Source organism: Capsella rubella, unplaced genomic scaffold (genome assembly GCF_000375325.1).
Source record: "Capsella rubella cultivar Monte Gargano unplaced genomic scaffold, Caprub1_0 scaffold_7, whole genome shotgun sequence".
NCBI lineage: Eukaryota > Viridiplantae > Streptophyta > Magnoliopsida > Brassicales > Brassicaceae > Capsella > Capsella rubella.
This window is the reverse complement of record NW_006238917.1, coordinates 4,497,595-4,525,241: the sequence shown is the minus strand read 5'-3', so window position 1 is coordinate 4,525,241 and position 27,647 is coordinate 4,497,595. Positions and strand designations below refer to the sequence as shown.

At 36.8% G+C, this 27,647-nt stretch overlaps 8 protein-coding genes across 15 annotated transcripts; 6 read left to right on the top strand and 2 right to left on the bottom strand.

The window, feature by feature from the left end:
• Positions 1-77: 77 nt before the first annotated feature.
• Positions 78-4,770, top strand: LOC17880844. 4 transcript variants are annotated; one of them, XM_023779879.1, is made up of 7 exons: positions 78-312; positions 677-741; positions 1,216-1,362; positions 1,622-1,701; positions 1,850-3,586; positions 3,684-3,837; positions 3,927-4,770. In XM_023779879.1, the coding sequence occupies exons 3-7, from the start codon at positions 1,224-1,226 to the stop codon at positions 4,589-4,591; spliced, it is 2,775 nt and encodes a 924-aa protein (XP_023635647.1). In that variant the 5' UTR covers positions 78-312; positions 677-741; positions 1,216-1,223; the 3' UTR covers positions 4,592-4,770. The 4 variants fall into 4 exon arrangements, with proteins under 4 accessions (XP_023635647.1, XP_023635645.1, XP_006284953.1 ...); XM_023779877.1 differs by having other exon boundaries at positions 3,924-4,770; XM_023779878.1 differs by lacking the exon at positions 78-312 and adding an exon at positions 362-505 and having other exon boundaries at positions 3,924-4,770.
• Positions 4,771-4,798: 28 nt separating this feature from the next.
• Positions 4,799-6,569, bottom strand: LOC17878237 (tetraspanin-20). Its single transcript, XM_006284237.2, has 6 exons — positions 6,100-6,569; positions 5,775-5,874; positions 5,590-5,670; positions 5,406-5,510; positions 5,133-5,318; positions 4,799-5,042 (listed from the first exon to the last, which is right to left on the bottom strand). The coding sequence occupies exons 1-6, from the start codon at positions 6,411-6,413 to the stop codon at positions 5,001-5,003; spliced, it is 828 nt and encodes a 275-aa protein (XP_006284299.1). The 5' UTR covers positions 6,414-6,569; the 3' UTR covers positions 4,799-5,000.
• A 1,581-nt stretch (positions 6,570-8,150) lies between these two features.
• Positions 8,151-8,537, top strand: LOC17877554. The gene has a single exon (XM_006286156.1). The coding sequence runs from the start codon at positions 8,151-8,153 to the stop codon at positions 8,535-8,537; it is 387 nt and encodes a 128-aa protein (XP_006286218.1).
• Positions 8,538-9,150: 613 nt separating this feature from the next.
• Positions 9,151-10,915, top strand: LOC17880579 (GDSL esterase/lipase At4g28780). The gene is made up of 5 exons (XM_006283919.2): positions 9,151-9,418; positions 9,513-9,640; positions 9,833-10,072; positions 10,156-10,411; positions 10,532-10,915. Exons 1-5 carry the CDS (start codon positions 9,181-9,183, stop codon positions 10,762-10,764), a joined length of 1,095 nt encoding a protein of 364 aa, XP_006283981.1. The 5' UTR covers positions 9,151-9,180; the 3' UTR covers positions 10,765-10,915.
• Positions 10,916-12,087: 1,172 nt separating this feature from the next.
• On the top strand, positions 12,088-14,944 carry LOC17880772 (transcription factor bHLH119). Of its 3 annotated transcripts, none has more exons than XM_023779081.1 (8): positions 12,088-12,317; positions 12,415-13,099; positions 13,475-13,552; positions 13,662-13,727; positions 13,869-13,880; positions 14,008-14,343; positions 14,446-14,524; positions 14,617-14,944. In XM_023779081.1, coding segments are annotated over exons 1-8 (1,263 nt in total). In that variant the 5' UTR covers positions 12,088-12,315; the 3' UTR covers positions 14,622-14,944. The 3 variants fall into 3 exon arrangements, with proteins under 3 accessions (XP_023634849.1, XP_006285560.2, XP_023634850.1); XM_006285498.2 differs by having other exon boundaries at positions 13,815-13,880; XM_023779082.1 differs by lacking the exon at positions 13,869-13,880.
• A 1,091-nt stretch (positions 14,945-16,035) lies between these two features.
• LOC17878652 (putative transcription factor bHLH056) lies at positions 16,036-18,650 on the top strand. Of its 2 annotated transcripts, none has more exons than XM_023779080.1 (8): positions 16,036-16,132; positions 16,233-16,968; positions 17,056-17,130; positions 17,216-17,281; positions 17,363-17,428; positions 17,804-18,139; positions 18,232-18,310; positions 18,392-18,650. In XM_023779080.1, coding segments are annotated over exons 1-8 (1,365 nt in total). In that variant the 5' UTR covers positions 16,036-16,130; the 3' UTR covers positions 18,397-18,650. The 2 variants fall into 2 exon arrangements, with proteins under 2 accessions (XP_023634848.1, XP_006282937.2); XM_006282875.2 differs by having other exon boundaries at positions 16,050-16,156.
• Positions 18,651-19,587: 937 nt separating this feature from the next.
• LOC17877440 (zinc finger HIT domain-containing protein 3) lies at positions 19,588-21,253 on the bottom strand. 2 transcript variants are annotated; one of them, XM_023779083.1, is made up of 8 exons: positions 21,120-21,253; positions 20,983-21,014; positions 20,652-20,693; positions 20,417-20,512; positions 20,204-20,296; positions 20,008-20,096; positions 19,869-19,919; positions 19,588-19,761 (listed from the first exon to the last, which is right to left on the bottom strand). In XM_023779083.1, the coding sequence occupies exons 1-8, from the start codon at positions 21,200-21,202 to the stop codon at positions 19,732-19,734; spliced, it is 516 nt and encodes a 171-aa protein (XP_023634851.1). In that variant the 5' UTR covers positions 21,203-21,253; the 3' UTR covers positions 19,588-19,731. The 2 variants fall into 2 exon arrangements, with proteins under 2 accessions (XP_023634851.1, XP_006282741.1); XM_006282679.2 differs by having other exon boundaries at positions 20,417-20,509.
• A 133-nt stretch (positions 21,254-21,386) lies between these two features.
• On the top strand, positions 21,387-23,353 carry LOC17879703 (methyltransferase-like protein 5). The gene is made up of 10 exons (XM_006284474.2): positions 21,387-21,495; positions 21,611-21,667; positions 21,934-22,031; positions 22,107-22,176; positions 22,269-22,317; positions 22,401-22,489; positions 22,576-22,623; positions 22,707-22,766; positions 22,859-22,968; positions 23,093-23,353. Exons 1-9 carry the CDS (start codon positions 21,436-21,438, stop codon positions 22,952-22,954), a joined length of 627 nt encoding a protein of 208 aa, XP_006284536.1. The 5' UTR covers positions 21,387-21,435; the 3' UTR covers positions 22,955-22,968; positions 23,093-23,353.
• The last annotated feature ends 4,294 nt before the right edge of the window (positions 23,354-27,647 follow it).

Here is a 27,647-nt window from a genome sequence, read left to right as displayed (position 1 = left end):
AAAGAAAAGATATTGCAAACAAAATAAAAATAATAATAATAATAATTGGGAGAACACAAAAGAAAGAGAGAGAGAGTACAGAGCAACTTCCCCCATTTTCTCCTTCTCTCTTGATTCGTTTCTTTGTCTGTACGTGAGATTCTCAGTCGGTGTGCGCGTGATATAGAGAGAGAGATAGAGAGAGCTTTTGAGAGACACGGAAACAAATTTGGCTACTTCATCATCACCAGCGGCATTTTCTCCGGCGAAGTTTCCGATGTATCTACTCTCTCTAGCTAGGCTAGCTCAGCTCAGCTCCTAAAACAGTTAAAGGTCTCTCTTTTTTCTCTTCCCCCGAGTCAAAAAAGAATCAATCAAATGTCTCTGATTCATTGTAGCTCTGATCTCACTTTCCAATGCTTTTTTCCTATTTTCTCGTTTCGATTTCTTTGTTTGCTTTTGCCTGTTCTTACTTCTAATAGATTCTGATCTTTACCCTCTCTCTCTCTGTCTCTGTACCGATTAGGTTCTTTTCTGCTTTTGCTTTCTTCCAATTCTGATTGAATTAGCTTGTTTGGCTGGATTGATTTATAAAAGTTTTAACATTTATTGCTCAATGTTACTACTTTTTTAGGGAGAGACAAAGTTGAGCTCTTAGGTAAATTTTACTTACTATGATGGAATCTTGTAAATGCAGATCCAGAGTGCCTGAGGATTGTTGTTTGCTCTATCATCATTCTCGGGTCTTGTTAGTATAAAGGGGTGAGTCAAGTTTGATTTTTTAGTTTTTTTTCACAAGGGGTTTGTGTTCAAAGCATTAAAAAGTGTCTGTCTTTGATTGTGATAGGTCATGTGAAATTTGGCTAATTGGTTTGTCTTTCCTTTTGTTCAGACACTATCAAGTGTCCCTCTGATTACAGAATCTTATTCTCCTTGCTTCTTTTTTTCTTACCAAAGTCTTGTTTTGTTATGCTTGGCCTGTTACTTCTTTGCTGCTACAAGTTTTATGTTCTTCTGCCCTCTCTTCCCTTTTCCTGGATCTTTTAGGTTTAAATTTTGTATCTTTTCTAATTCTCTCTCTCTCTTTCTCTCTAGGACTCCATAAAGTCCTGCTTTAGCCAATCTTTGCATTCTTTCCTCTTCAACAACCATTATTGCCTTTCATGCTATGCCAAGTGCATTTTTCTCTGATGGGATACAACTCCAGATAAGTAACTAATAGCTGTCAAACTGCAGGGACCAAAATGAATGAACTAAGAGGCAGAAAGGGTCAAAATATTGAAAGTCCGGTTCCAGGATGCTTGGGGAAGATGGTTAATCTATTTGATCTAGGAACAGCTGTTAATGGGAACAAGTTGCTTACTGATAAACCCCATCGTGATGGTAATGCCTATTTCCCTCCAGTGACTGGCTTGTTCACTGGTCAAGCTTTCTGTTTATTCGTATTCTTATTGTCTGGTGTCCACCCTATGCAAGTCTGTGTTATTATTACAACAAATGTATATAATTTGTTTTCTGACACTAGGTACAAGATGTTCCTGCACCAAGTTTTATGTCCTGTTATCCTTTATCTATCTCTATCTGAGTTTTGTAATCACCTGTGTGTTATTTGTGTTATTAACATGAGGTAGTTGATTGGCAGGATACTCTCTGTCAAGGAGTCGATCTGATGTGACCCGAATGCCAAGCCCTTCTTATAAAGGCCATTCAGAAGCTGAACTGGTAAGTTTGGTTAAACAATTTAAAGTATTGTGCGTGCCATTGCCAGCAAAACAGAAGTTTTAATATTCAGATTGTTGTCCTTATTTGCACGACTTGTTGTTTAATATTATGGTCACATCTGATATCTCTTGCCTGTACTGTTTGACAGATTATGTGTGATTTGAGGAGAACTGCTTCTAGCAAAGTAAATGGTACACCGATGAAGAAACTCATTGCTCGAGAAATGTCAAAAGAAGTTGAACATAAACAGAGCCCAACTAATGTGGTTGCTAAGTTGATGGGTTTGGAAACACTTCCCCAGATGCATCCTGAGACTGCTACACAGCGAAGCAATTCCAGAAGCTATTCATACTCTTCGCCGAATCATTCGGTGTCTTCTATGGATAATGAGGTCCAAAAGTATGAGGATCTCAACAGAGAGTTTAAAGATGTGTATGAAATGTGGCAGTCGCCTCAGAAGGTGAGTCGCTCAAGGGATAGCTCGCCTAGAAAAGGAAGATATGATGAAAGTACGACTGAGAAACAGATGGCTCTTGTTCGTCAAAAGTTCACTGAAGCAAAACGCCTTGTAACAGATAACAATCTTCAGCAATCCAAAGAGTTCCAAGATGCACTTGAATTTTTAAGCTCCAACAAGGATTTGTTTGTTGAATTTCTTCAGGAATCAAATTCATTCTCTCAGCAGAACCTTTCTGGCTTTCACCCTGTTCCTTCTCATTCAGAGGCAAAGCGCATCACAGTATTGAGACCTTCAAAGGCTGTTGAAACTGAAAAGTTTGTAGTTCAAGGGAGGAAGAACAAGCAAGTTAAAAAATTGGCTTCATCAAGTCAAGAAACTGGATGGGGAAATCGTGATCTGGGTTACTCGTCATCTTATGTCGACCGTGGAACTGAGGAACACCCTGTACAGCCAACCCGAATTGTCGTCTTGAAGCCTAGTCTAGGGAAGTCTCTAGATATAAAGGCTGTTTCATCTTCCCCATCATCTCCAAGGGATTTGCACAGTGGGGGGTATTTTGATGAGCCTGGAGATGTTGAGACTAAAGAAGTAGCAAAACAAATTACTCGTCAGGTGCGCGAAAATCTGATGGGTCACCACAGGAATGAGACTCAGTCTTCTTCTGTCCTATCCAATGGTTATATCGGTGATGACAGTTCCTTTAACAAGTCTGAAAATGAAGATCTAGTGGGAAACCTTAGCGATTCAGAGATCATGTCACCAGCTTCTAGGCATTCATGGGACTGTCCAAATAGGTTTGAAAGTCCTTTTTCTCCTTCCTCTTTTAGCCGAGCTTCATTTTCTCCAGAGTCATCTGTCTGTAGAGAGGCGAAAAAACGACTTTCTGAAAGATGGGCATTGATGTCAGTAACTGGAAGAACTCAACCACATAAACATGTTTCAAGAACCTCAAGCACCTTAGGAGAAATGCTTGCACTCTCAGAGACCAAAGTGACAACTGGATCCGAGGAAGAGAGCAATGAAATAGTACCAGCAACTAGGGTGTCAACATCATGCATAACCAGTGATCTAAATCAAGTGGAAATGGCACGTGACTCTTTCAATGTCCTTGCAAGGTCAAAATCAGTCTCTGACGTTAGACTCAATGGAGAAACATCTGTTTCAGGGACTTCCAAAGTACAGGCTTCACGAGAGCTGACTAAGACGGGAAGCCTGAAATCGTCATGGAAAGTCTCAAATTTGTTCTTCTTTAAGAATACCAAATTAAGCAAGGATAAAAGAGATGCATCTCAGTGCAGCAGTACGTCTCAGCTAGCAACACCTTCTTCTATGATTCTTACTGGGAAAACCAGTGAAGATTGTTTGTTTCCTAGAGATAGTCTCCCTCCGGATGCATCACAACAGCAAAGTATAAACCCAAGCGAGGTATCCCACCATTTCTTTAAATCTTTTGCAATGTACTCAAGGAGGATGGCTTTGAACATTCATGCTTAAATCAGCAGCCATTTTGATATGGTTTCAGGAGGAAGTGACTACACCAAAACCCTTAGCGGCTGGGAATACAAGTGAAAACCAGGACCAGCCGAGTCCAATTTCTGTTTTGTTTCCGCCATTTGAAGAGGAAAGTGTTGACACTCCAGAATGCTCTGGGTCAACCAAGCTATGGACGAATCAAGGTTAGTTCTCCATTGCTTAGCTTTTTCATAGATTTATGTAACTTAACTTCCCTGTTACGCTAATCCAAATGTTCCATAATCAACAGCAGAGGCAATGTCTCTCAAATCTAATCTAATCGACAAATCACCACCAATCGGGTCAATCGCTCGGATCCTCTCATGGAATGATGACTCTTGTACAGACAACATATCTAAACCCGCAATGGCGGGAGTCCATGAGGATGAAGACTGGTATTTCTTTATAGAAACGCTCTTGACAGCTGCTGGTTTCAGCAGGGGTTGCACCGTCTCTCATGACCCGCTCATCTCACGGTGGCACTTGCCAAATAATCCCTTAGATCCCTCCCTCAGAGAGAAATACACTAACCCAGATAATAACAACATCAAGGAGTTCATCCATGAAGGCAAGCGTAGACAACAACGATCAACCCGTAAGCTCATTTTCGACTGTATCAGCTCCATCATTTCAGAAACAACAGCTACAAGCATGGGCAATAGTTCTCCACGTTTTGACCTCATGGAACATGTGTGGGAACAGTTAAAGGACTGGGTCTTAGATGAGCCTAGCCAGCTTGACTCAGGAGAGGACATGGACGCAAACAGTTTGGCTGCAGAGAGTCTAGTAAAAAACGAGATAGTTGGGAGGACATGGACTCAGAGCTTACAAGTTGAAGTAGACAACTTTGGGATTGAAATTGAGAGGAGATTGTTGCAAGATCTAGTAGAGGAAGCCGTTATCGATTTTACACGATGAAGAGACCAGTGCAGTATATGCTACGTTCAATAAAAATGTAAGATAGTGTTAAGCTTATTTTTTGTATGTGGGAAGATTTATGTCTCGATTTTTTTGTAACGATTGAGAGAGAAAACAAAATGCTGTGTAGCCATTGTTGAAGCAGATCAATAAGCAGTTGTTCCCATTTATAACACAAATCTCGTTACGCTTTTTGTACATACACGCTGAAGTGAAAGCTATGTTGCGATTCTAAACAGACTTTCGAAACAAAACATCAAACAATAACATAGTTGTGTAATATCTATGGACATCAAACAATAACATAGTTGTGTAATATCTATGGACACTCGAAAGTTGAGATAGAAAAATTGAGAGAGAGGAACAAAACCAAAGCAATGATCCATACGCAGTAGCTGGGTCTTTTGAGTTAAGCTGGTGGACTCTGGCTCTGACCGTTAATCAATCCGTACTGAATAAGAAAAAGAAAGCATGTAAAGACAACTAAGAAGCTTAACCCTTGGGTACAAAGTTCAAATGACGAAGAAACTTAGGTGTTTACCTTCTCTCTGATTCGGGACCTCCAATTGTCAATGTTGCTTGCAGAAGATGTCTGGTTTACCTGTGGACCAAGAAGATTCTCTCGTGCTCTATTCATCGGATTCTCAAAGTCATCCTCATCGTCAAGCTCTGACTGCCGGGGTGAAACCATAGCTCTCAAAACCAAAGCCAGTAGCAATGACAGTAGCTGAAACACCAGCTCATGTATGAATACAACAATAAAAGAACCATGACATAATTCAAATGTCAGAAAAGGAAGAACTGAGTTTGTTACCTGGATCGCTACCACAACAATACCGACCCATTTGCAAATATCGATGTTTTCTTCGATGAAAGCTCTAAGGCTATTGAGTTCTCCAGTTGGATCATAAGGAAGATCCTGAAGAGACACCAGTATAGACCGTTAACACAACACACAAGATACAACAAGCTTCAAACTGTAAGGAAAACACCTTCACCTTTTCCCAGTGACGGTCAATCGCTATGAATCCCACAAGAGCCGCTTCAATAATGACTAGAAGAGTTTTGAGGATAGAATACTAACGACTTATCAAGGATTAAACATTCCAATCGAATGAAAATATTAACAGAAGCATATAAGTGAAGCCATGTAGTCTATATGCATAAACTGATAAAAGGATACGAAACACAAGCAGCAGCCATTGATAGCCTCAGCTGCAATGAAACCAATGATAGTGACAATGCAGACCAAAATCCCAATCGCCATAAAAGAGTAGATGAACCTGGCATTGAATGACAAACCAAACCACATCAATCAATTGGAACATTCCTTCAAACATCAAACAATGTTCTCTGCTTAATCAGCAAGCCTTTAAAGCTTTGTCCTTTTTCATTTGTTTATCTCAAAGTTGAATGTATAACAAGGCCACACAGTCAAATGATACAAGGGAAGTCAATTAAGGGAGAGATCGAATCGAAAACCCTAAAAATGGAAACTTTTTAAATACCATGGAGCAGGAAGATCAAAGGAACGAAGGTTGAAACCCGAATCTGCAGCAGAGCCAAGAACGACACTGATCGGATTCTTCAAAAAATCAGAAGAAACACTGTTAAAATCGATTCCTGAACTAGAGAAGGCATAAGAATCCGGAGATGAAGCCGACGGAGGCTGCGACGGAGGAGGGTCAACGGGAACGTGATGGTTATATTGATCGAGCATCCAAATCGAGTAGATTATGATTGATACACCGATGAAAGCTTGGAGAAAATTGAGGATCTTGAGCACAGAAGCGAACGAGACATGACAGCAATTGTGTCGCATTTTTGCCAAAACACGAAACACCAAATCAAAATAATTCCGATCAACGATCTCGAACTATTCGATGGAAAGATGAGATGATGATGACTTTAATGAAAAAAGCTGTTTTTGACAGATAAGAGAGAATCCGAAGCTTAATACAGGACTAATATGGTCGTATTGTTTTTGTTAGTAGTTAAGAACAAACACTTTGTATTAATCTTCTCTTTATGTTTGTTTTTTTTCTTTCCTTTTTGATTATAATTTTCATTAAATGTTTCTTATATATTCTACAGAAATAATCATTATCATTTAAATAATGAAGTTTTATTAGTAGTTCAATATTGATTTTCAAATATACAAATACTACAGTAATGAAGATTAAGTGTCGAATTGGCTTATAAGTTGATTGTCCCGGCCAGTCGCCATGTTTTGCGGATTTCCCACAGGCCACAGTAGGGGGGAACCTATGTGAGGCCAAACAAACTAAGTGGGCTAGATAATGAATTGGGCTAGTGTAAGAAAGCTCATTATGAAGAGACTTGCCGCTTCAGAAGAAGTTCAAGTTCAAAACCAACCACAGATGATGAGTGGGAGTGTTAAGAGTTGGAGACATTCAAGACATCAAGTGATACTACAGCTTGTGATTGTGATGATTGTACCGTAATGATGATGGTAATGGGTATGTTATGATGATGGGAGTTTTTGAGTATGCATGTGGAATGTTTAGATAACCGAAAGAGACAGACAACCACTTATAAACCTTTTTTTTTTTTTTTTAATTGGTTTGATTTTGAGTACACAAATGTTAAATGCTTGCAAACTGGCATTCTTTTAGATCTCTCTATGACAATTTTTTTTTTTTTTTTTTTTGCGATAAATCATATTCAGAGATGTCATTTCATCATGTGTTATTGTTAGTGTTTTTTTCCTTCCTTTATTACGTAAGATTAATGGATCGTAATTTTAGGTGAGAATGAGATTACTTCAAATCATTCATGTTTTTTTTTTCTGAACAAAACTGAAAATTAATGAAATCATGAGTTCTCACAGCCGGATTAATCTCCGGAAGAGCTTTTGAGTGTTTTTCACAAAGGAAACTTATCAAATGTTGATGTTGTTGAATTAATTATATACTATAGCATAGGCTAATTATATCCACTAAACCATTAAAATGTTATTGTTTTATGATTTCAATATAAGTAATAAACTTATAAGTAAGTCCATACTTTTGTTTTTGGTCATAATTGTAGTCCATGCATAATTAAAAGTTGTAAGATATCCCAATATAGAGTTCTAAAAGTTAGCATGCATATTATTGGAAAACATCAAAATCTCAACCAAAAAAATATATATATAGCATGTGTGTAACGTGTCCAAACAAAATTTATTTAAAAAATCAAAATGGATTATTAGTATATTATTAAAAAAATGGATTATTAGTTTATACAAGTAATTGAGAAGTTAGAGGTTTATAAGATTTTCAATTAAGTAAACGAGAAAAAAATAACAGCAAATTTTTACATTATAGAATAACGTGTAATCAATTTCATAAACATGACGAATAGTATTAAATCCGAGATCTTTTTTTCAAAATTAATTTACAGTTAATGATTTCGCACACCTAATTCTAAAAATTCTCATATTATATATATATATATGTATGTATGTGTGTATGTTACACACTATCTACAAGGAAATCAACATAATCAGAAACACTACAAACAGAAAACAAAAGAAATAAATTAAAGGAAAAAGAAAATGGCAGAGTCATCGAGTTCGTCTACTTTGAAAAAGATATGTGAAGAGAACAAAAAATCTCTGTGGAAGATAAGGCAGATCGTAACAGAGAAAAGCAAAGATCGGTTGGACTTTGACAACAACAACGATTTTGAGAACCATATTTTGAGACCCTTGGGCAAGTTAAGTGAAGTGAAGCAAGTCCCTATAACGATCAAGATCGACGATTACGATAAGGCGACCCAGCACGATGTAATGTTTGGGTATGATCGTAACTCTGATGTTTATTACATCGACGAAGCGTTATTTAGATTGAAGAAACTTTCTGTTGGAGACGAAATTGGATTATTTTACGATACTATTTCAGGGAAAGTGTGTTTCTCTGTGTTGAAAAAAGCTCTACCATGATCATCATGTTCACAACTTGGTTTTATTTAGCCTTTAATTATACTATAACATAGGAAGATATTATTTTATATGAACTACATATATCGTATAGTATAAGATATTCATATCAAATACTTAAGTGTGGCATATAGATACTTTTATTGCCATGCTGATCTTTTATTACATTGGACCAAGCTATGTTTTTGGTTTGATTTGACTTCGGTTTAACCTGCAGGTTATGTCTAAAAAATAAGTGTATATAATTGGTTCAGGTTATATAATTAAAGATTTTGCGACCTTATATAAACTTATGTTTTGTTATGGCCTTATGGGTTTGGTGTATTTAGATAAGAAGATATCACACCGTCTTACGTATTGGAGAAAAAGAAAAACTAATTTCGTACAATTAAGTCCGTATGTCTGTTATAATTTTCACAACTAATTAACAAAATGACAAGTTATTGTAATTTCATTTATTTCTTATAATTATGAACAGCTTTGTTGTCTCATAAGTAGATGGACCGACGACAAAACATTTATTTACATACACCAATAAAAGCAAGTCATTAAAACAATCTTCCATAGTATATAATAACAAACAAGAGAGACTTGCCCATTAATTGGAGCGGGAGAATAGTTTTGCTTTCTGTTTAGAATATAGATCATGTCCACCTTTCTCCTAACATGGTCGGCCGCGTTATGCGTAACGCTAATTCTTATGCCGCAGCAAACAAACGCGGCTAGAGCGTTCTTCGTGTTTGGCGACTCACTCGTGGACAGTGGTAATAACAATTACTTAGTCACCACCGCTCGTGCTGATTCTCCTCCTTACGGGATAGATCATCCGACAGGTCGACCAACCGGTCGTTTCTCCAATGGCTTGAACCTCCCTGACATCATCAGTACGACGCCGTGCTCGATCAATTTTTTTTTATCTTTTGTTATTATATCTTTTGGGGGATCATTGAAAAGTAATTTTGCATGGGGCTAATTTAGGTGAACAGATTGGATCTGAGCCTACGTTGCCAATTCTTAGCCCTGAGCTCACCGGTGAGAAGCTATTGATCGGAGCTAACTTTGCCTCTGCCGGCATTGGGATACTCAACGACACCGGAGTTCAATTTGTAATTCATTTTTTTAGCCTTTAGTTTAAAGTACATTGATTAAACTCCCAACTCAGTTTTCGTATTTAGATATATTCTTTTGAGTTGAATAAAATGCTTAATTGTCACCTTAGAGATAAAAAGATACTAAATTATGTTGGATCCTAATCTAATCTACTTCTTTTTTTTTTGGTGTGGATAAATTAAATGCAGTTGAACATACTAAGGATCGGTAGGCAATTCGAGCTATTCCAAGAGTATCAAGAGAGAGTGAGTGAGATTCTAGGTTCAGACAAAACAAAACAGCTTGTAAACGGGGCTCTTGTCCTCATGACTCTCGGAGGCAACGATTTCGTCAACAACTACTTCTTCCCAATCTCTTCTAGAAGAGGCCAGTCGTCTCTCGGCGAATTTAGCCAGCTTCTCATCTCCGAGTACAAGAAAATCCTGGCGGTATAATTTCTTGGGTTACACGCTAGGTTTTAGGGTTATTGGTATCATTTTTTCATGCTTTTGACTCTTATTCCGTGATACAGAGGCTATACGAGCTGGGAGCAAGAAGAGTGATGGTGACAGGAACAGGACCGTTGGGCTGCGTACCAGCTGAGCTTGCCTCATCGGGAAGTGTGAATGGAGAATGTGCACCCGAGGCGCAACAGGCTGCAGCAATATTTAATCCGCTTTTGGTACAAATGCTTCAGGGACTTAACCGTGAGATTGGTTCTGATGTTTTCATTGGGGCTAATGCCTTTAATATGAATGCAGATTTCATCAACAATCCCCAAAGATTTGGTGAGATCTTCTCGATTGATTTTGAAATTAGTATATACTGTATATATATGTACATGTGCGTCAGTGTGTGTGTGTCCAAAATCAGTTTTGATTTAGACCTAATTGGATACATTTTGATAGGTTTCGTGACGTCTAAGGTAGCATGTTGTGGACAAGGAGCATACAATGGGCGAGGCGTTTGCACACCATTATCGAGCCTATGCCCTGACCGCAACGCTTATGCTTTCTGGGACCCTTTCCACCCGACCGAGAAAGCCACCCGACTCATCGTCCAACAAATCATGACTGGTTCGGTTGAGTACATGAACCCCATGAACCTCAGTACTATCATGGCTTTAGACTCCAGGATATAACTAAGGGAGCACTCTATTTTAGAATATATTATGCGACACACGTACGACGTCTGATATGCAAAGTGTAATATCAGAGTCTGTATTACGTTTAACATTTTTAGTATCGGCTTGAGCCATTAGATACTACTATATATAAATGATGTTTATTATTTTCAGCTTTTCATATCTAATAATATATAGCAAGTCTCTGTCTCTGCTCTGTATTTTCTGTTTAGTTCATTTTTTGGGTTAATTTTCATACACTTTGGAAAGACCTGTATACAACTTTGTCAATTTTCATATCCGCGATTATAGCCACTTCTAGATTCATCTTTCTCTATAAATACTTTGCAAAAATATCAATTGACGTATTTCTAAGTTACGACTTACGACTGGCTAACATCATTCCACGTCAAAAAAGAGTTAGAAAATTATAGATCTTTAAAAAAATGTCTTTCCATGAACCAGTTGCTTTTGCTCCAGCTGTGTGTTTTTTACCAAATTTGTGCTTGGATAAAGTTCTCGGAAGTGATAAGTTCACTCTCACTCAGCCGGAAGTGTGGACGTTTTCAATGTTCATTCATGACATCATCACTCTCCACATCAGCTGTTTTGTTTTTTCACACAATGCACATCATTCTCCATGGTCTCTGGTCTCTTTGATGGCTCCACATGGATATACATATGGGAGCAAGCAAGCAAGTATTATTTTAAACGTAAACATCCAAGATCTCGAAGCAATCAAGCAGGTATCAATCACTGCAGCACCAATATATAAATGTTTATTGATTTTGTAGTATTGCACTCTGCTAAGAGATATTTGCTTAAGAATGAAGTTGTTGTTTTCTGAGGTCAAATACAAAAACCTCGTTCTTCTCTTTGGATGTTTTTGTTTAAACAATGATACCAGTTTGATCGTACACATATTATATATATATATACATGTCCATTTGTGTACGACATATGAGAAGAATAGCAAAAAAAGAAGAGGCCTTCGAGCATGGAGAGTGAAATACGTCATTGCAAATACTGAAGACGTCATAAGCTCTTTCATACATAGCACACACACATGACACATAGACGTTTACTTCCGGTTTAGAGCTTATCTTAGCAGCACAAAATTCGGAGAAAAGGAAACAAGTAGAAGAAACTGACTCACCCACTTACACATATAGGCCAAAACACCACTAATATATATATAAAAAGGTTATGCAGTTTTTTACTGCTCTCTGGGTAATTTGTGTTTGGAGCTTTATGGGTAAAAACGTGAGAAACGCTTACGACAAATATTTAGTTTCTCGTTCTTTCTTTTTAAGGAATCTTTTAACAAAATCACAACATTATCATTTTTGTATTTTTTCTGTTTTTCTTAGTGTACAAGTCACAAATCTCCAATTTAAGTTTCTTGGTGACTTCTATCAGAACTTTTGTTCATTTTTATTTTTTATTTTGTCTCAAGAGATGAATCTTTTTCGTTCCCCACTCGGAAACAGACGACCCTTTATATTTTCTCACATTCTGCTTCTTATACTTATACCTCCTCCTTGATCTGAGCTCCCAAGAAAAGCCATCATGTAAGTTCATTTCCGAATTTGTTACTTAGCTTGCATGTTTATGCAACTTAAGGAGTGTGATTTTTCAGTGGTTTGGTTTTTTTTTTTTTGAGTTTAGGGGTGAAGATGATATCGTGGAACTCTTATGGAAGAGCGGCCAAGTCGTTCCAAGCAGCCAGATACAGAGATCCTCCTCCCACCCTCTTCCCATACTCCGCGGCAGCGGAAGCGGAAGTGGAGAAGGAAATGATCCTCTACCGCACCCTACACCTTCCCTGCAGCATCATGATCAGCAAAGTCTCTTCATCCAAGAAGATGAAATGGCTTCTTGGCTCCCCCATCCTAATCGCCAAGATTATTTCTACTCCAGCGTCTCCTCGACTCCGGCTACCCTCCCGCAAATTTTGGCCTCCCTGGCACCACCACCACCTAGTATTCAGGACATTATGACGCCGGAGAGGCCTACCGGTCAAATATTTTCCGGGAGAAGGGCGGAGAATTTTATGAACTTCTCGAGGCTAAGAGGGAACATATGTACCGGCGGTAGAGTTGAAGCTGGACCGTCCATGCAGGTGGAATCGAGTGCGACCCCGTCATCTTTTGCAACTGAATCATGTGTAATACCAGCGACTGAGGGCACCAAGAGTCGAGTGTTGCGCACTTTTTCAGTTCCCAGTCTTGGTCGAGACGAAAAGATGGCTAGTGAGAACGCCGGAACAAAGCCGATTCAGACACAACCAGCGTCAGAAATCTCCGAAGACAGGAAGCGAAAGGAGAGAGAAGAAACCAATGCCGAAATCCAGGTGAGTCACAGCTCCGATGAGAGAAGAACACATTAATTAGTGTGTCTACGAAATTTATGCATATATAATTTTTTCAAAGAATAGAATGAAATTCTAATTAACTTATAGTTTCCATAAAAACCAAGCCATAGTAATTTACTAACAAATATACCTTTTTTAACGTCAATTTACAAATATACTAAAGAATATTCTTTTTTGTTTACATCTATATTAAAGAATATTCATTTTCCCCTCTCTTCCACCAAAAAAAAATAAATATTAAAAAATATTCTGTATATTCTAGTTGCTTCTATATCAACCGGCGCGTGTTAGCCATTTGACCCATGCATCTTAGAAATCAATGTTTACTTTTTCAATTTTTCCCATGGTGCACAGGGAACTGAAGAAGCTCGTGATTCATCAGTTACCAGGAAGAAGTCCCGAGCGGCAGAAATGCACAACCTCTCCGAAAGGGTTCTTACATTTCCATTAGAATTTTAAGATTCTTGTGTGTTCAACAATGGACTCTAGAGTTCTCTGTTTCATCTCCTTTAAAACTTTTGTTTTGTTTTGTTTGTAACAGAGACGGAGAGAAAAGATTAACGAGAAGATGAAGACTCTGCAAGAACTCATTCCTGGATGCAGCAAGGTTGTTCACAGTTGTTATGTTTTTTTAGCTACTTGTTATTAAACTTAAGATTAATTCTGATTAATTTTGTGTCTATGTTCTGATCAGAAGGATAAAGCTTCAACGCTGGAGTTTGTTATCGAGTACGTGAAATCGCTACAGATGCAAGTGCAGGTATGTCCTCGAAAACATAATATGTATCTGAACGTGGAAAACAGATTAAAAAATAATTTGAAAAATATATATTTAGGTACTCATGACTAAAGCTTTAATATCTGATCCGATGTTGTGATATTTCCAGATGATGTCGATGGGACAAGGTACGATGCCACCGATGATGAACGCAGGGAATGTGCAACCGTTAATGCCCAACATGGCCATGAGGATGATGGATATGAACCGGCCTCCATTTATACCTTTCCCGGGCACACCTTTTCCTAGGCCGCCTCATATGGAGGGTATAGGTCCATCACGTCCAGCACTAGCACCACCCTACCCTTATGATCCATCTAGAGTCCATCTACGAACCCCTCAGCCTAACCTGGTGTCTACCCAGCCTCAGTTCCCGGCTTACATGAATCCCTATAGCCAGTTTGTTGGTCTCCACCGGATGCAACAACCTCCGACTCCACTGCATGTAATTCTTTTCCCATTATATATTCATTGTGCCTATTCCTCTGTTCCTACTTCCTACGAATGATGATGCTCACAAGATCCTTTTTTAAAACTGTTCTTGTAGAGTCAAACAACATCACCAGTGAGTTTCAGCGATGGAAGTAATAGCAAAGAACATGATGACCAGGACAACCAATCAACAGGTTAGTACAAATCAAGGTATAAATGGCTTTTTCTTGCAAGACAAGTTAATGGCAAAAAGTGTGACAGATGCATCTCGATTGTGTCGATGCAGGTTGATGTGTGAAGTTAAAAATAGATAAGTTATCTTAGCAAATCGCTAAAATTTAAAATAAGCAGAGATCTAACTTGTAGATTTTGTCTCTTAAGGTTAAAGCTAGGTAGGTATGTACCTCTTTAGTTTCATTTCCTGTTTCTACAAATGTCAGAATCTGGAATGGAATCTAGGTGGTCAGGATACACATGTTGCAAGGTGGACCATAAACTAATTTAAACCACAACGATCGAGTTAGCAAAAGTACATGACCATCCTCGTATTATGATACAATTGAGACCAACTAGGTCAAACAAACACATTAGCAAAACCATAACTTAAAACATGTTAAGTACAGACACTAAAAGCCAAACGCATGCAGACGATCAAAAATATATACAAAGACTCAACTAACACCTCCTAAAGTTGGAGAATGCTGTTGCGTATGACAGGTTTCATGTGACAGATGTTCGGACGACGAAGATGAATCACAATATCCTAAGATCTAAAATGATCTCTTGCACATAATATGTATTTTGAATGGCCTTACAGCATCATACGTCAAAAGACATGTCTATATTTTCCGAAAAAAAATGAAAAAGAAAGAAAAATTACATTTGGCTCAAACTCGCCAACGTCACACTAAATATGTAAAAGAAATAAAAAAGACGATGACGTAGATCAGTTTGAGCCAAAAAAAAAACAAGACGCTGTCGATGCAGAGCCAATATATAAATGTTTATTGGTACTGTCGTGCGTACTAAGAAGAAGATGTTGTTTTTGGTTACAAAATAATACACAAAAATTAGAAACATTGTATGTATAACGAGCAAGAAACCAAAGTGGAGAATTATAAACTACAAAAAGAGTCGACGCGAAGAGTGACGACGTCATTGTGGAATGCTGAAAACGTCAGTGTACGCATAGAGACACACTTGGGGGAATGAGGGAGAGAGAGCTTATCCTGATCAGTTCCTAAAATAGACATTCTCATTTCTACAGCACAAAAACATTTGGGGAATGACAAAATAATCGGATGATGATTTTATCAGTAGAAGGGGAAAGAAAGAAATAGCGACTCATCGTATCTGACCCAAAAAAACATTTATATATATATATATAAAATAGTCTGTTCTTTAAATTGGTTTTTTGGAGCTTTCTGGATAAACAAGACAAAATTCTCTTCTTATTTCTCTTCTTATTTTTATTTCTTTTAACAATTTACAACAAAATAATATATATATATATATATATATATATATATATTGATAAAAGGTACAAATCACAAAATGTGTGATTTGTTTCTTTTTGTCTCAAAGATATATATAAACAATTGTTGCTCATAGACTTAAAAAACCAACGACGATGTTATCACTCTCAAAGATATATATAAACAATTGTTGCTCATAGACTTAAAAAACCAACGACGATGTTATCACTCTCAAAGATATATAAACAATTGTTGCTCATAGACTTCAAAAACCAGCGACGATGTTATCATCTCAGATTCTTCTAATTCTACTTTTTCCTCCATCATGTAAATGATGTGTCTAAATTTAAGGTTTTGCAAGTGTTCTGTTTTTTTTTTGTTTTTTTTGTTGCAAGATTTTTGATGTTAAGGTTTGTTTGAGATATAGGGGTGAAGATGATTTAGTGGAGCTCCTATGGAAGAGTGGCCAAGTAGTTCGAAGCAGCCAAACACAAAGGCCCTCCTCTGATGAACCTTCTCCTCCTCCTCCTCCCATTCTCCGTGGCAGTGGAAGCGGTGGTGGTGGAGAAGAAAATGCTTCTCTTCCACTTCCGCATCTCCAGCCTCAACCTCACATGCATCAACAGAATCTCTTCATTCAAGAAGATGAAATGGCGTCTTGGCTTTACCATTCTTACCGCCAAGATTATTTCTCCTCCGAACTTTTATATCCACAAAGCTCTGTGTCCTTGGCACCAACACCAAGTGCCCTGTATACTCTACCACCGGAGAGACCTACCGGTCAGATTTTGGCCGTGACAAGGGCGGAGAATCTTATGAACTTCTCGTGGCTAAGGAGTCTATATGCCAGCGGTAGCGTGGAAGTTGGACAGTCGATGCAGGTTGGTTCGAGCGCGACCCCGGTGGTGAGAGAATCGATGCAGGTTGGTTCGAGCGCGACCCCTGAATCCTGTGTAATACCAGCGACGGAGGGAACCGAGAGTCGGGTGTCGCGCACTTTTGTAGTTCCCGGTCCTGGTCGGAAGGGAAAGGCTGTGGCGATCGAGACGGCCAGAACACCATCTTCGGGGGTCTGCAAGGTCGAACCAGACCCGATTCAGGTTCAACCAGCGACGGAGACTGAGAAGCTAAAGGAAAGAGAGGAAACCATTGCCGGAATCCAGGTGAGTCACTCACCGCTCCAATAGGTTAACCTGCGTATTCATGTAGACCCGTCAAGGCTTAACCTTTCTATGTTTCGTGGTGTACAGAGAACTGAAGAAGCTCGTGGTTCAGCTTCTAGGAAGAGGTCACGAGCTGCAGAAATGCATAACCTCTCCGAAAGGGTTCTTAGATTTCCTTTCTGGGTTCCAACAATGGACTCTTTCTCTCTGTTTCATCTTCTCTGAAACTTGTTTTTGTTTTTAACAGAGAAGGCGAGAAAAGATCAACGAGAGGATGAAGACTCTGCAAGAACTCATTCCTCGTTGCAGAAAGGTCATTCCCAGATTTTTTTAATAAACTTGTTGTTATGAAACCTAAGGTTGATCCTTTTTTAACATTGTTCTGTTTATACAGTCTGATAAAGCTTCAATGTTGGATGATGTTATTGAGTACCTGAAAGGGTTACAGAGCCAAGTACAGGTGTTCCCTCAAAAACAGAATTGTAAATAACATAGATGAATCTAGTTATGTGTGGGTTCTTAGAGTTATTTTTTGTGTGCCTCTCGACCAACGTCTCCTCAGGTTTCGGTTTCTTAACAGTTTAGGTTTAATGTCCGCAGATTCATCTTCTTGGAAGGGTTATAAAGTTTCATTGGAGATAAATGCAAATCTTTATAAGTCTCTACTTGGAAATATCAAATACTGGTACTTCGATTAAATGAGATGGCCTAATAGCTGATTCTACTTATTATGCCCTGGTCTTTAGGGCTTACTCTTCTGTCTCGCAAGTTTAAAGGACTATGTCTTCAGGACATGACTGAGATTTTGATATCTTTATCGATGTTGTTATGCCAGATGATGTCTACAGGACAAGGTATGATGCCGCCAATGATGTATGCAGGGAATATGCAACAGTTCATGCCCCAGATGGGCATGGGGATGATGGGTATGAATCAGCCTCCTCCGTTCATACCGTTCAATAGGCCGCCTCATATTGCGGGTCTAGGTCCACAATATCCAGCTCCGCGCTACCCTTTTCCAAACATTCAGACCTCTGACCCATCCATAGTTCATTTACCAACTCCGCAGCCTAACATGGTGTCGAACCAGCCTCAGTTTCCGGTATACATGAATCCTAATAGTCAGTTTCCTGGTCTCCACCAGATGCAACAACTTCCTCCTCCATTGCAGGTGATTCTTTTCATATATCCATTGCGCTTACTCCTCTTTTTCCATAAGAATGGTAAAGCTCACGAAATTTCTTTCTAAAATGTTTCCTACAGAGTCAAACAACATCACAGATGAGTATAAGCCAGGCAAGTACTAGCAAGGAACTTGAGGATCAGGACAACCAACCAACAGGTTAGCAATAGTAAGAATCAGGAAATAAAGACTTTTCTTGCGAGATAAGTTTATGGTCAAGATACCATTGTGTCGTTGCAGGTTGATGCTGTTGAGTAAAAAAGGATCTGTTCACCAAGAAAAGCACAATTTTGAAGATAGCCACAAAGTGGTTAACATGTATGTTTTGTCTGTTTTAAGGTTAAAATCCCTTTTCTGTACATGTCAGTACGTAGAATCTATGGGGTCAATATATACAGGCTGCAAGGTGGGCCAAGAGAAGAGAAATGTTTTGTGCATCCTCGAAAGCATCACATCTAAGCTCAAAACCTTTTTTCAGAAAAACAAAATGCATATCAGAGAAAAAAAAAAAACATTAAAAGAAAAAAACACAATATGTCTGCAAAATAGCATGTGTATACTGGGCAAGGACTTAGTTGTATATACTGGGCTAGTCCCGGACCAAAGAAGACTACGAGTCTAACCTACTTCCTATAGAAATCATCATTCCAATACAAATAAAAGGAGCAAAAGTACCAGCTGAAGTTTTGAGCCTATATATGTTAGAAGTGTAAAGCCATTTTGACTGACTAAATATCTCCCATGTCTATAGCTGCGTCAAAACTCAAAATAAATGAATAGTTATATACTATAAAAACATGTTCCAGAAACATATATATGCCAAAATGACGAAATATTTATTGATATTGTAGAGAGGTTGGATGGTTAAAGAAGAAGTCTGTTTGTTTCCCAAGGTTGATACAAAAATCTCACTGTAATTGTATTTTCCGATGTTTTTTGTTCACATGTGTGGGAGCCATGAGTGAGACCAAATTGGAGTTTTGACGTCACTGGGAACAAACCAAATTGGAGTTTTGACGCTCATTTCCAGGGAAAGAGAGATAGGGAGCTTATCTAAGCACAAAATCAAAGAGAATGAGACAATGGAGAAGAAATATTCAAGAAATGTGACCCACTTCTATGAGGGTTTCCAACTCGCAAATCAACGAATCTGGGTGGTTCCCTTGGAGCTTTGTGGGGAAACGACATATTTTACCTCCATCATATGCAGCCTATGGCCTGTACTGTACCTCCATCGTATCCAGCACGGCACTGCCCTTTCCCAACACACCAAAGCTTCTGACTCATCCAGAGACTAGCATGTAACTAGTGAGCTAGCATGTAAGCTTTGTCTGTCTGTTTAAGGTTAAGGTGCATTTTTACTATGTTTCTGTAAATGTGAGTATCTTGGGAAGAATCGAGGGGGTTAATATATACATGTTACAAAGTAGGCCACAGAAGAGAAGAGATATTAGCTTATACCAAAACGGAGCAATCGTTTCTATAGCCAATAAACATTCCTCTTTAACTTTGCAACAAACACACTAAGCAAGAATACACTTGTGGAACTTATGTTCTGACGGGACTTCAATCACTGCTTATCATTTACTCTTGGAAATGTTTGATAGAATCTAAAAAGAAAAAAACGAAGTGAGAAACTTGGCATTAGACTCTTTTGCTGGTCATGGATTATTGCAAGTTCGTGAAAAGAAAGTAAAAGGCTTTAAAGACTGTGTACCTTATCTGTAAATTCGCGGAAAGCTTCTAATCCCATGGCTTCATCGAGTTCCTGATAGATGCACAAATAGTTTCGTCAAATCTTGTCACGACATCAACAACGAATCTTTGATGAAACCATGACAATAAATGATATTTACCTGCACAGGGTTGGAAGAACTATCAATATTGCAGATGAGTTTCTGAAGGGCTTCATCCTTTAGAGCTTCTCGGATTTCACTAGAAGAAGCTGCAAAAACTTTTCTGATTTAGAAATGGCCTATGAAGCTAAAAATTTGTTCAAACGTTTGTTACCCAATTACTAAACTACACGAGAGTAAGCTGGAAGCACGTTACCAATAGCCTCGAGCTGTGTCTTCTCTAAAACATACTTTTCTTCCTCTACATGTATCGGTCTTGCCACCGGAATTTCCTTTGCTGGAGATGCAGCTACAAAACCCAGATAATGACTCAAACCCAGGTTCAAACGTTCTATTGTCTGATGCTACTTCAGATGTATTGAAACTCAGCCCATGAATCTAAATGCAACTAAGTTAGGAAGAGCCATACCACTAGCCTTATTCTCTGTTTTTTCTACAACATCATTAGCTTCCTCGACATGTACAGGTCTTTCCACCGGGACTTCTTCTTTTGCTGGAGAAGCTGCTACAAAACCAGAGCATGACTCAAACTATGATTCACATTGAATAACTTACCAAACAAACCCATTAGAGAATAGAGATATGCAAACCAAACAAGAAATGACTAATCTAAAAACAATAAAAAAATGACTAAAGGCACTAACCTGGCTTTTCCTCTGTTGAAGAAGGCTTAGCACATGGAGTCTCTGCAACATTCAGTAATTCAGATTACATAGTAAGAAACACGTCAACATAAACATAAACTAAAATCAAGACTGTTCAGCTAAAATTCATTGAAGCAAATCAGATACACAAACAAATTTTCTCTATTAGGTCCAATGAAATAACTCATTCAAGGGTCAGTAGATTGAAGCTAAATAAGCAAACAAGTGACGCTCATTGAACTCAATTACAAAGTCGAACACTTTAAAAGTCTGTCCCAGTTAGATATTAACATCAATCAGCGGGAGCTAAAAGAATTCAGAAAGGACTTACCTTTGTGAATCTTGAAACAAGCCAATGAACAGCTGCAGACACAGAACCCAAGTAAGAAACAATGACTAAACACAGCAAAGATGAAACGATAGAAATATATATATACCAAAATAGAGAGAGAGGCGAAGAAGACTTACTAAGGAACAAGACAAGACGGACACTTGTATTTGGATACAACTTTCTTGCAGATTTCGCATGTTTGAGCAGCTCGAGGACACATCTCTCCCTCTCTCTCTCTCTCAACGACCAGCACGATTCAGTGAAGAGAATGAGAAAAAGCTCAATCAAGGGTATTGGGGTTTTTCCCTCTTTGACACAGGAAAAGAAAAAAAAAAGCCCAATGGGCCTAACATTATCCAGTATCGTTTATTATTATCAGTCGCGAAGGACTTTTTGACTTGCTTTTTTCGTTTCCTGTGAATTTTTCAGTATTCAGAAGCGCCGGAGAAGAAGATGAAGCTGAAGCAATTAGAAGGCTTGTTGGGTGATCTTGAACAGTTCTCTAATCCTAAAGTATGCTGAAAGATTAGTTCTTTCTTCCTTTACAATTATATAAATCGAGTTTTTTTCTGAATTTTATTTTTGCTGATTTCGTCGACTAAACTCTTTTTGATTATCTGTGTCGCAGGTGGAATTGGAGCAATACCCAACTGGTCCGCACATTGCTTCTCGTATGCTTTTCACTGTAAATTTCTTTCTTCCTCTGCTCAAAATTTTATTACTTTTGTTGTTTACATACACGTTTCTGGGCAATGATGTTAATATAATTTCATGCGTTCTGTGGAATGGGTCTTTTGTAATGATCTCACTGGGCGTTTTGCTCCTTTCATAAAAGGCTAGTAATGAATTGAAAATGTTTGAATGTCAGATTTCTCTAGTCTAGGTTGTTATGTTGGAATACTTGGCTTTGTTCCTGTTCTTCAAGAAGCCTGAATCATTATCCTTGTTTAGGCAGAGAATTCATATGGAGACATTACTGATAAGGTCGTTGCGGATTTTGGATGTGGCTGTGGTACTTTAAGTGCTGCTGCTGCTCTTCTAGATGCAGCGTGAGTTATTATTCATCTTTTCTCTCATCAATGCATCTATCTCTACATATTAATCTTTTGGTGCTTAAGAAACAGGTCTGTGATTGGATTCGATATCGACCCACAGTCTCTTGAGACAGCAACACTAAATGCAGAGGAACTTGAGGTTTTTTCTTTAAGCTCTTCTTCATGGAAATGAGTCTTCCTTTGGCTGTAGGCTTGTTGCAATACCGTTGCTATAATTGGTTTGTTTCGCAGGTGGAGATAGACTTCGTTCAGTGTGACATTACAAAGTTAGAGTTAAAAGGTACAATCTCCTTTCATTGTTAAATTCTTCAACAAAAAGAAGAATCTACTGTATCATATTTGTGCCTCCATGAATTGTTTCAGGCCAGATTGTGAATACTGTAGTAATGAACCCTCCTTTTGGTACACGAAAGAAAGGAGCTGACATGGAGTTTCTCTCTGCAGCAATGAAGGTAATAGAAACAGCAAAAAAAAATCTCATAGTTACTGTATTCTGAATTTGTCGATTATGTCTTATATTCATTATTTTGGTATGCAGGTCGCCTCAGATGCTGTTTATTCTTTGCATAAGACATCTACTAGAGAAGTAAGCAAAGCCTTCCTTCTTCCTTATAGTATCTACTTTACTAATATATTTCTTATTACTAAACATGCTTTACATTCTCGCAGCACATTAAAAGGGCGGCTTTGCGTGATTTCAATGCGAAAAGTGCTGAAGTTCTTTGTGAGGTAGGACTAAAAGATTCGAAAGTATCGTATAAAACTCTGATGATGTGAATGTGTGTGAACATTCTAACTTATCCATATTGTTCCTTTTGCAGCTCCGGTATGACTTGCCAAAGCTCTACAAGTTCCACAAGCGAAAAGAAGTCGATATTGCTGTAGATCTCTGGCGTTTTGAGCCTAGACAGAACTAGACCGTCACGATCATGTAATGTTCAAAGATGATTGTATTTTCACAAGTCTGGATTTTTTTATGACTGTGTAAGATTAAGTTTAACTTGTGTTACTCTGTCTTTTTTTTTTTTTTTTTTTTTTTCCATTTTTGACCACAGGTTATATAATTTAGTTGAACAAGAAAAGTCAATGTAAGTTCTTGAAGACGTCACACAGAATCAAAGAACGAGTAATTGAATACAATGGTGGTCATTTGGACTAAGTTGAAACTGAAGTTATGTGAAACGAATCACATTTCAATAATTGCAAGTTTGAAATTGATATATTGGATTTTAAATTAATTTTCGATGTAATAAGATTCATTGTTGTAATAGTATTACAATATTAAGTCGTTTTTAATTATTTATATTGTTGATGTATCTATTTCTCCAAAACCCCAACAAAACAATGAGTTGAATGAAGAATGGAAAAAACAAAAACATAGAAAAACCAACAGAATATATCTATGTTCTAGTTCAATAACAATCTTCTTGAGTTAAACAAAAGTCGAATAACACAAACTTAATTTAAAACCGAAATGTTCCTCCTACTAGAACATATACAAGAATGTCGAATAAGAAATGAAGTATTATTCCTCAACTATGTTTATTAAAATTTAAAATAATTAGCAAAAAAATCAAATAATAGCTAGCAAGATAACAGCATGGATGCCAACTGAATTGAAAAATGAAAACAAATCAGCCAATGGATCAAATCTGTACTATCTCAAAGATTGTTTGAAAAGTAATCATTCAAAAAAAGGAGAGAAGAAAAAATTGGAAAGGTATTAGAGTATTATTAGTTTAATTTGTGATTTAGTATTATGATATATAAATATGTATGGTCGATGGTGGAGGAAGCTTCATCGAACAACAAAAGCTCCTTTAATTTAATCGCTTAGAGCTAATAAAGATTCAGCATCAATGATTCTCTTGTATCTTCTCCCACGTGGGACGAACATTTCATAACCTTATCGACTACACGTACGATCATCTTCTATAATATTACATAAACAAAATTAACCGAACCTCTTACTTTGGCAATTACTACTATATAGGAAATAATAACTAAATGTACGTTTTGTTGCTAATCACTAATCGCCAAATGTTCAATTATTGTAATTTTGATAAGACTCTTGTCCTTGTCTATTCTCATGAACGATTTCTTTATGCATGGTTCCTCTTTTCTCTTTGGTCGTCTTTTATGCATGGTTCGATGCAAATTCTTTAAGTGCTTCAGTAAGTATGCACTTCTATTATGTTTACACATTACACACACATACATACACAATCATATCTACGATCGAACTTGTTATCCGAAGGAAGAAACTTACTTTTTCAACGTGACCACACTATATAAAAACAATTAAATCCGAATAAATAATGCCATTTAACAAGAACAATATCAGAAAACAATTACAATATTAAAAATTGAAGACATGTATATATAATAAATAAGGATTCTCCAATAATTTAGGTATAACCTTAAAAATAAACCAACATGTCCATTAGCCCATATCCAAGGATAGATCACGCAGGGCAACTAGGTATGTCGTTTAATCTAGCTGCAAATTTTCATGTTAGTTTATTTTCATTATATGCTTTTGGGAGAAAGAGATTAGACCTAACTCAATTTGCAATAATCTTAGCCAACTATATATAACCATATATTTAGTTATTACGAGATTTCGGAGAGTGTTTATATAGTGTTATGCAACTTCGACTTATTTGTATATTTTATGTTTCTAAGTAAACTAGAACTACTAATACGAATATAAAAACTGTGAGCGTACAATATAAATATTATGAAAGTTGTGAACATGACTTATGGTCAACTTTATCAATTTAAATTAGTGCAAGATCAAAAGAAAAAAAAAACTATAATACATATATTAAGAAGATGATCATGTAGACAAATCATATCATTACGTATGGTAGTAAAATATAGTATAATCTAAAGCGAGTTTGGTAGACAACTAGATAGAGATGACCTTGGAAACTGCGATATCAGCTTCCTGAATCTCTGAAGCCCTTGCATGTGGAGAGATGCTCTCTTCTTTTTGTCAAACACTTCGCTTTGTTATTTTCTTTATCTTTTTAAAAATCACAACCTTTTTTACCTCCACAAGTTAATTAGTTAAGTACGGCATGTATGATAATTGTTTAAGAACTTCAGATGTGAACACTTGACTCTTATTATAATCTATATATGGTGCTTGATCTAGCAACCCATAAGTCAACAAAATTTGAGCTTGTTAAATAGCCGTCAAATATTATAACATCGACGTCCACATTACAATCTGCAAATTCGTAACGAAAAAAGGATAAAAATAGAAAAATAGAAAACAAAAATACATCACATGTGTATGGAAATCTTCAGAATATTTTATCTATAGAAATTGATATAGTTGTTGAAATTTGAACAGCCAGTTGGGTTTTTGGTACATTATGCATGTGTGTTTATGTGACCAGGATCTCCTATATTATTGAATTACTTTAGTCTCCATACATGAAGCCAATTTAATTGGAGATATATCGTATTAGATATCTTAAATTAAGAGTTAATATATTACTATATATTATGAGAATGAAATATAAGCAGTGATAAAATTATTTGAGACAGAGATAGAAAATATAATAAGTGGATAATTATTATTAAGCCCCATGCGTCCATGATTCACACGTCTCTTGCTTGATGAGTACAGAGATTCAAGAGATAGTATATACATTTTTAATAAACGACCGCTGCATGAAGACTCGTGAAGACATAAAAAACTTCCTTCAATTTAAGAACCCTAGTAAGTTTGATAATATATATCTCCCTTTTAAAAAAATATATTTTCTCATCCACTCAATTATATTAATGTACTTCACAATTGTTTTTAAGAAATATATCTTCTTCTCTAGTTTTCATTGATATGTGTACGTACGTAATCCAATATTGGGATGAGTTAGCCTAGAATCATCATAATTTTTGACTCTTGATGTTTAGGATTAGATCTTTTTACTTCATTCATCTATCTAGAATTTGTGCTATGTTAAGATTAGTTTGATTATCTACCTAACGATCTAGAACTTAAGCACCAAAACTTTTTTACCACTAATATTTTAACTAGTGAAAAGTTGAGGGAAATTATTATGAGGTTTGTTGGACTTATTAATTGTTTATCACTAAGACTGATTATTTACTAAGTTTTAGTGATTAGCAAAGGAGATTAGTCTAATTTGAGATTAGAGCCTTTAGAATATTAGTCCAAATTAGTAATTTTCGAGGATAATGCATGTATATTTATCATCAGAAACTAAAAATTCGATCACATCAATATTCTAGTATTCAAAATATCAAAAAACAAAAAACAAAAACTGCATAGTTAAGGAATAATTAATTATGATACAAAATGGAACTTTATGTGTTTGATTGGTTGTCAAGGTAAGTAAGAGGATCAATGAGATTTGATTCGGATTCATATTTTATAAAAAAAAAAGTATTTAGAAATAATAATATGACAACATTTAAAGAAACACACAGAAAGAGATAGACACTAGTGTAGCAGGGGAATGCATGTGCACAAAATCTACGGTAGATATTATTTATTGGATTTTAAAACTAATTTTGCTATAAACATTCACTCCACTATGCTTTGTAAATTATGGTGTTATGCTGCGATCATATATTCATATAATTTACAGATTTATATGTGTTGTCACTAGCTTGTCTACTACATTAACATATGAGTTCAAACACGTACGTACAGATGTTCATAAGTGATCATAACATCAGATTATTTCGAAGTTTGTGAGCACTTAACGACTACTTAGGATCATTAGAAGACGTATGAATTTATCCAACAATCACGAAATTTTCACCATATGACAAGTTCATGATTTTTGCTTTAGTTATAGCGAATCTGCTAGCTTTGTAAGACCGTACGTTCAAAGTAGTTATCACTGCAAAATAGAACGGATGAGATCGACACGGTCGTAATGTCCGAAACGTGCAACGAGCAAGGAGGAGAGAACTTTATCTATATGTCAGCAGGGAGAGGCCGAAGACGGGTTACCTCAATACTTCGTTTCTAGTGTACAATTCAAAATCAAAACATCTCTCTATAGTTTTACATATTTATTAATCAAAATTAAAGTGGCGTCATTACTAAGAAAGAATATTATAAATTCGTTTTAGCATCTGACCTACAAGTGGCACACACCTGTTAGTTCCTTGTCTTTTTAAAAATGTGACCTTTTGCTACTTAATATTATTATTTATAGAGAGTTATATATTAAAGCTAGGACTAGGAGAGATGTTCGGGGGATCACATGATTCACGACATAAGTATTATTGTAATTGATAATTATTATTTTGGGCTAATCAAATAGGATAATTTATAGCTAATAGAAATAATCTATGTTCACCGATGTTCTGTCTCTAATCTCTATACTAAGCTACTCACCAAAAAAAAAAAAAAATCTCTATACTAATCCAAAACTCGTTCGCTCGTAATTTATGAAGGAGCCACACGAGAACTGAAGACATTTTAAGACCCTAGATATTAGATTATGGTTAGATAGATATATCCTTTTGTTGATATCTATATACATTTTTTTTGGTAGTAATATCTATATACATTGATATGAACTGTAAGACTCTCGTTAAGATATTTTATATATGTATATA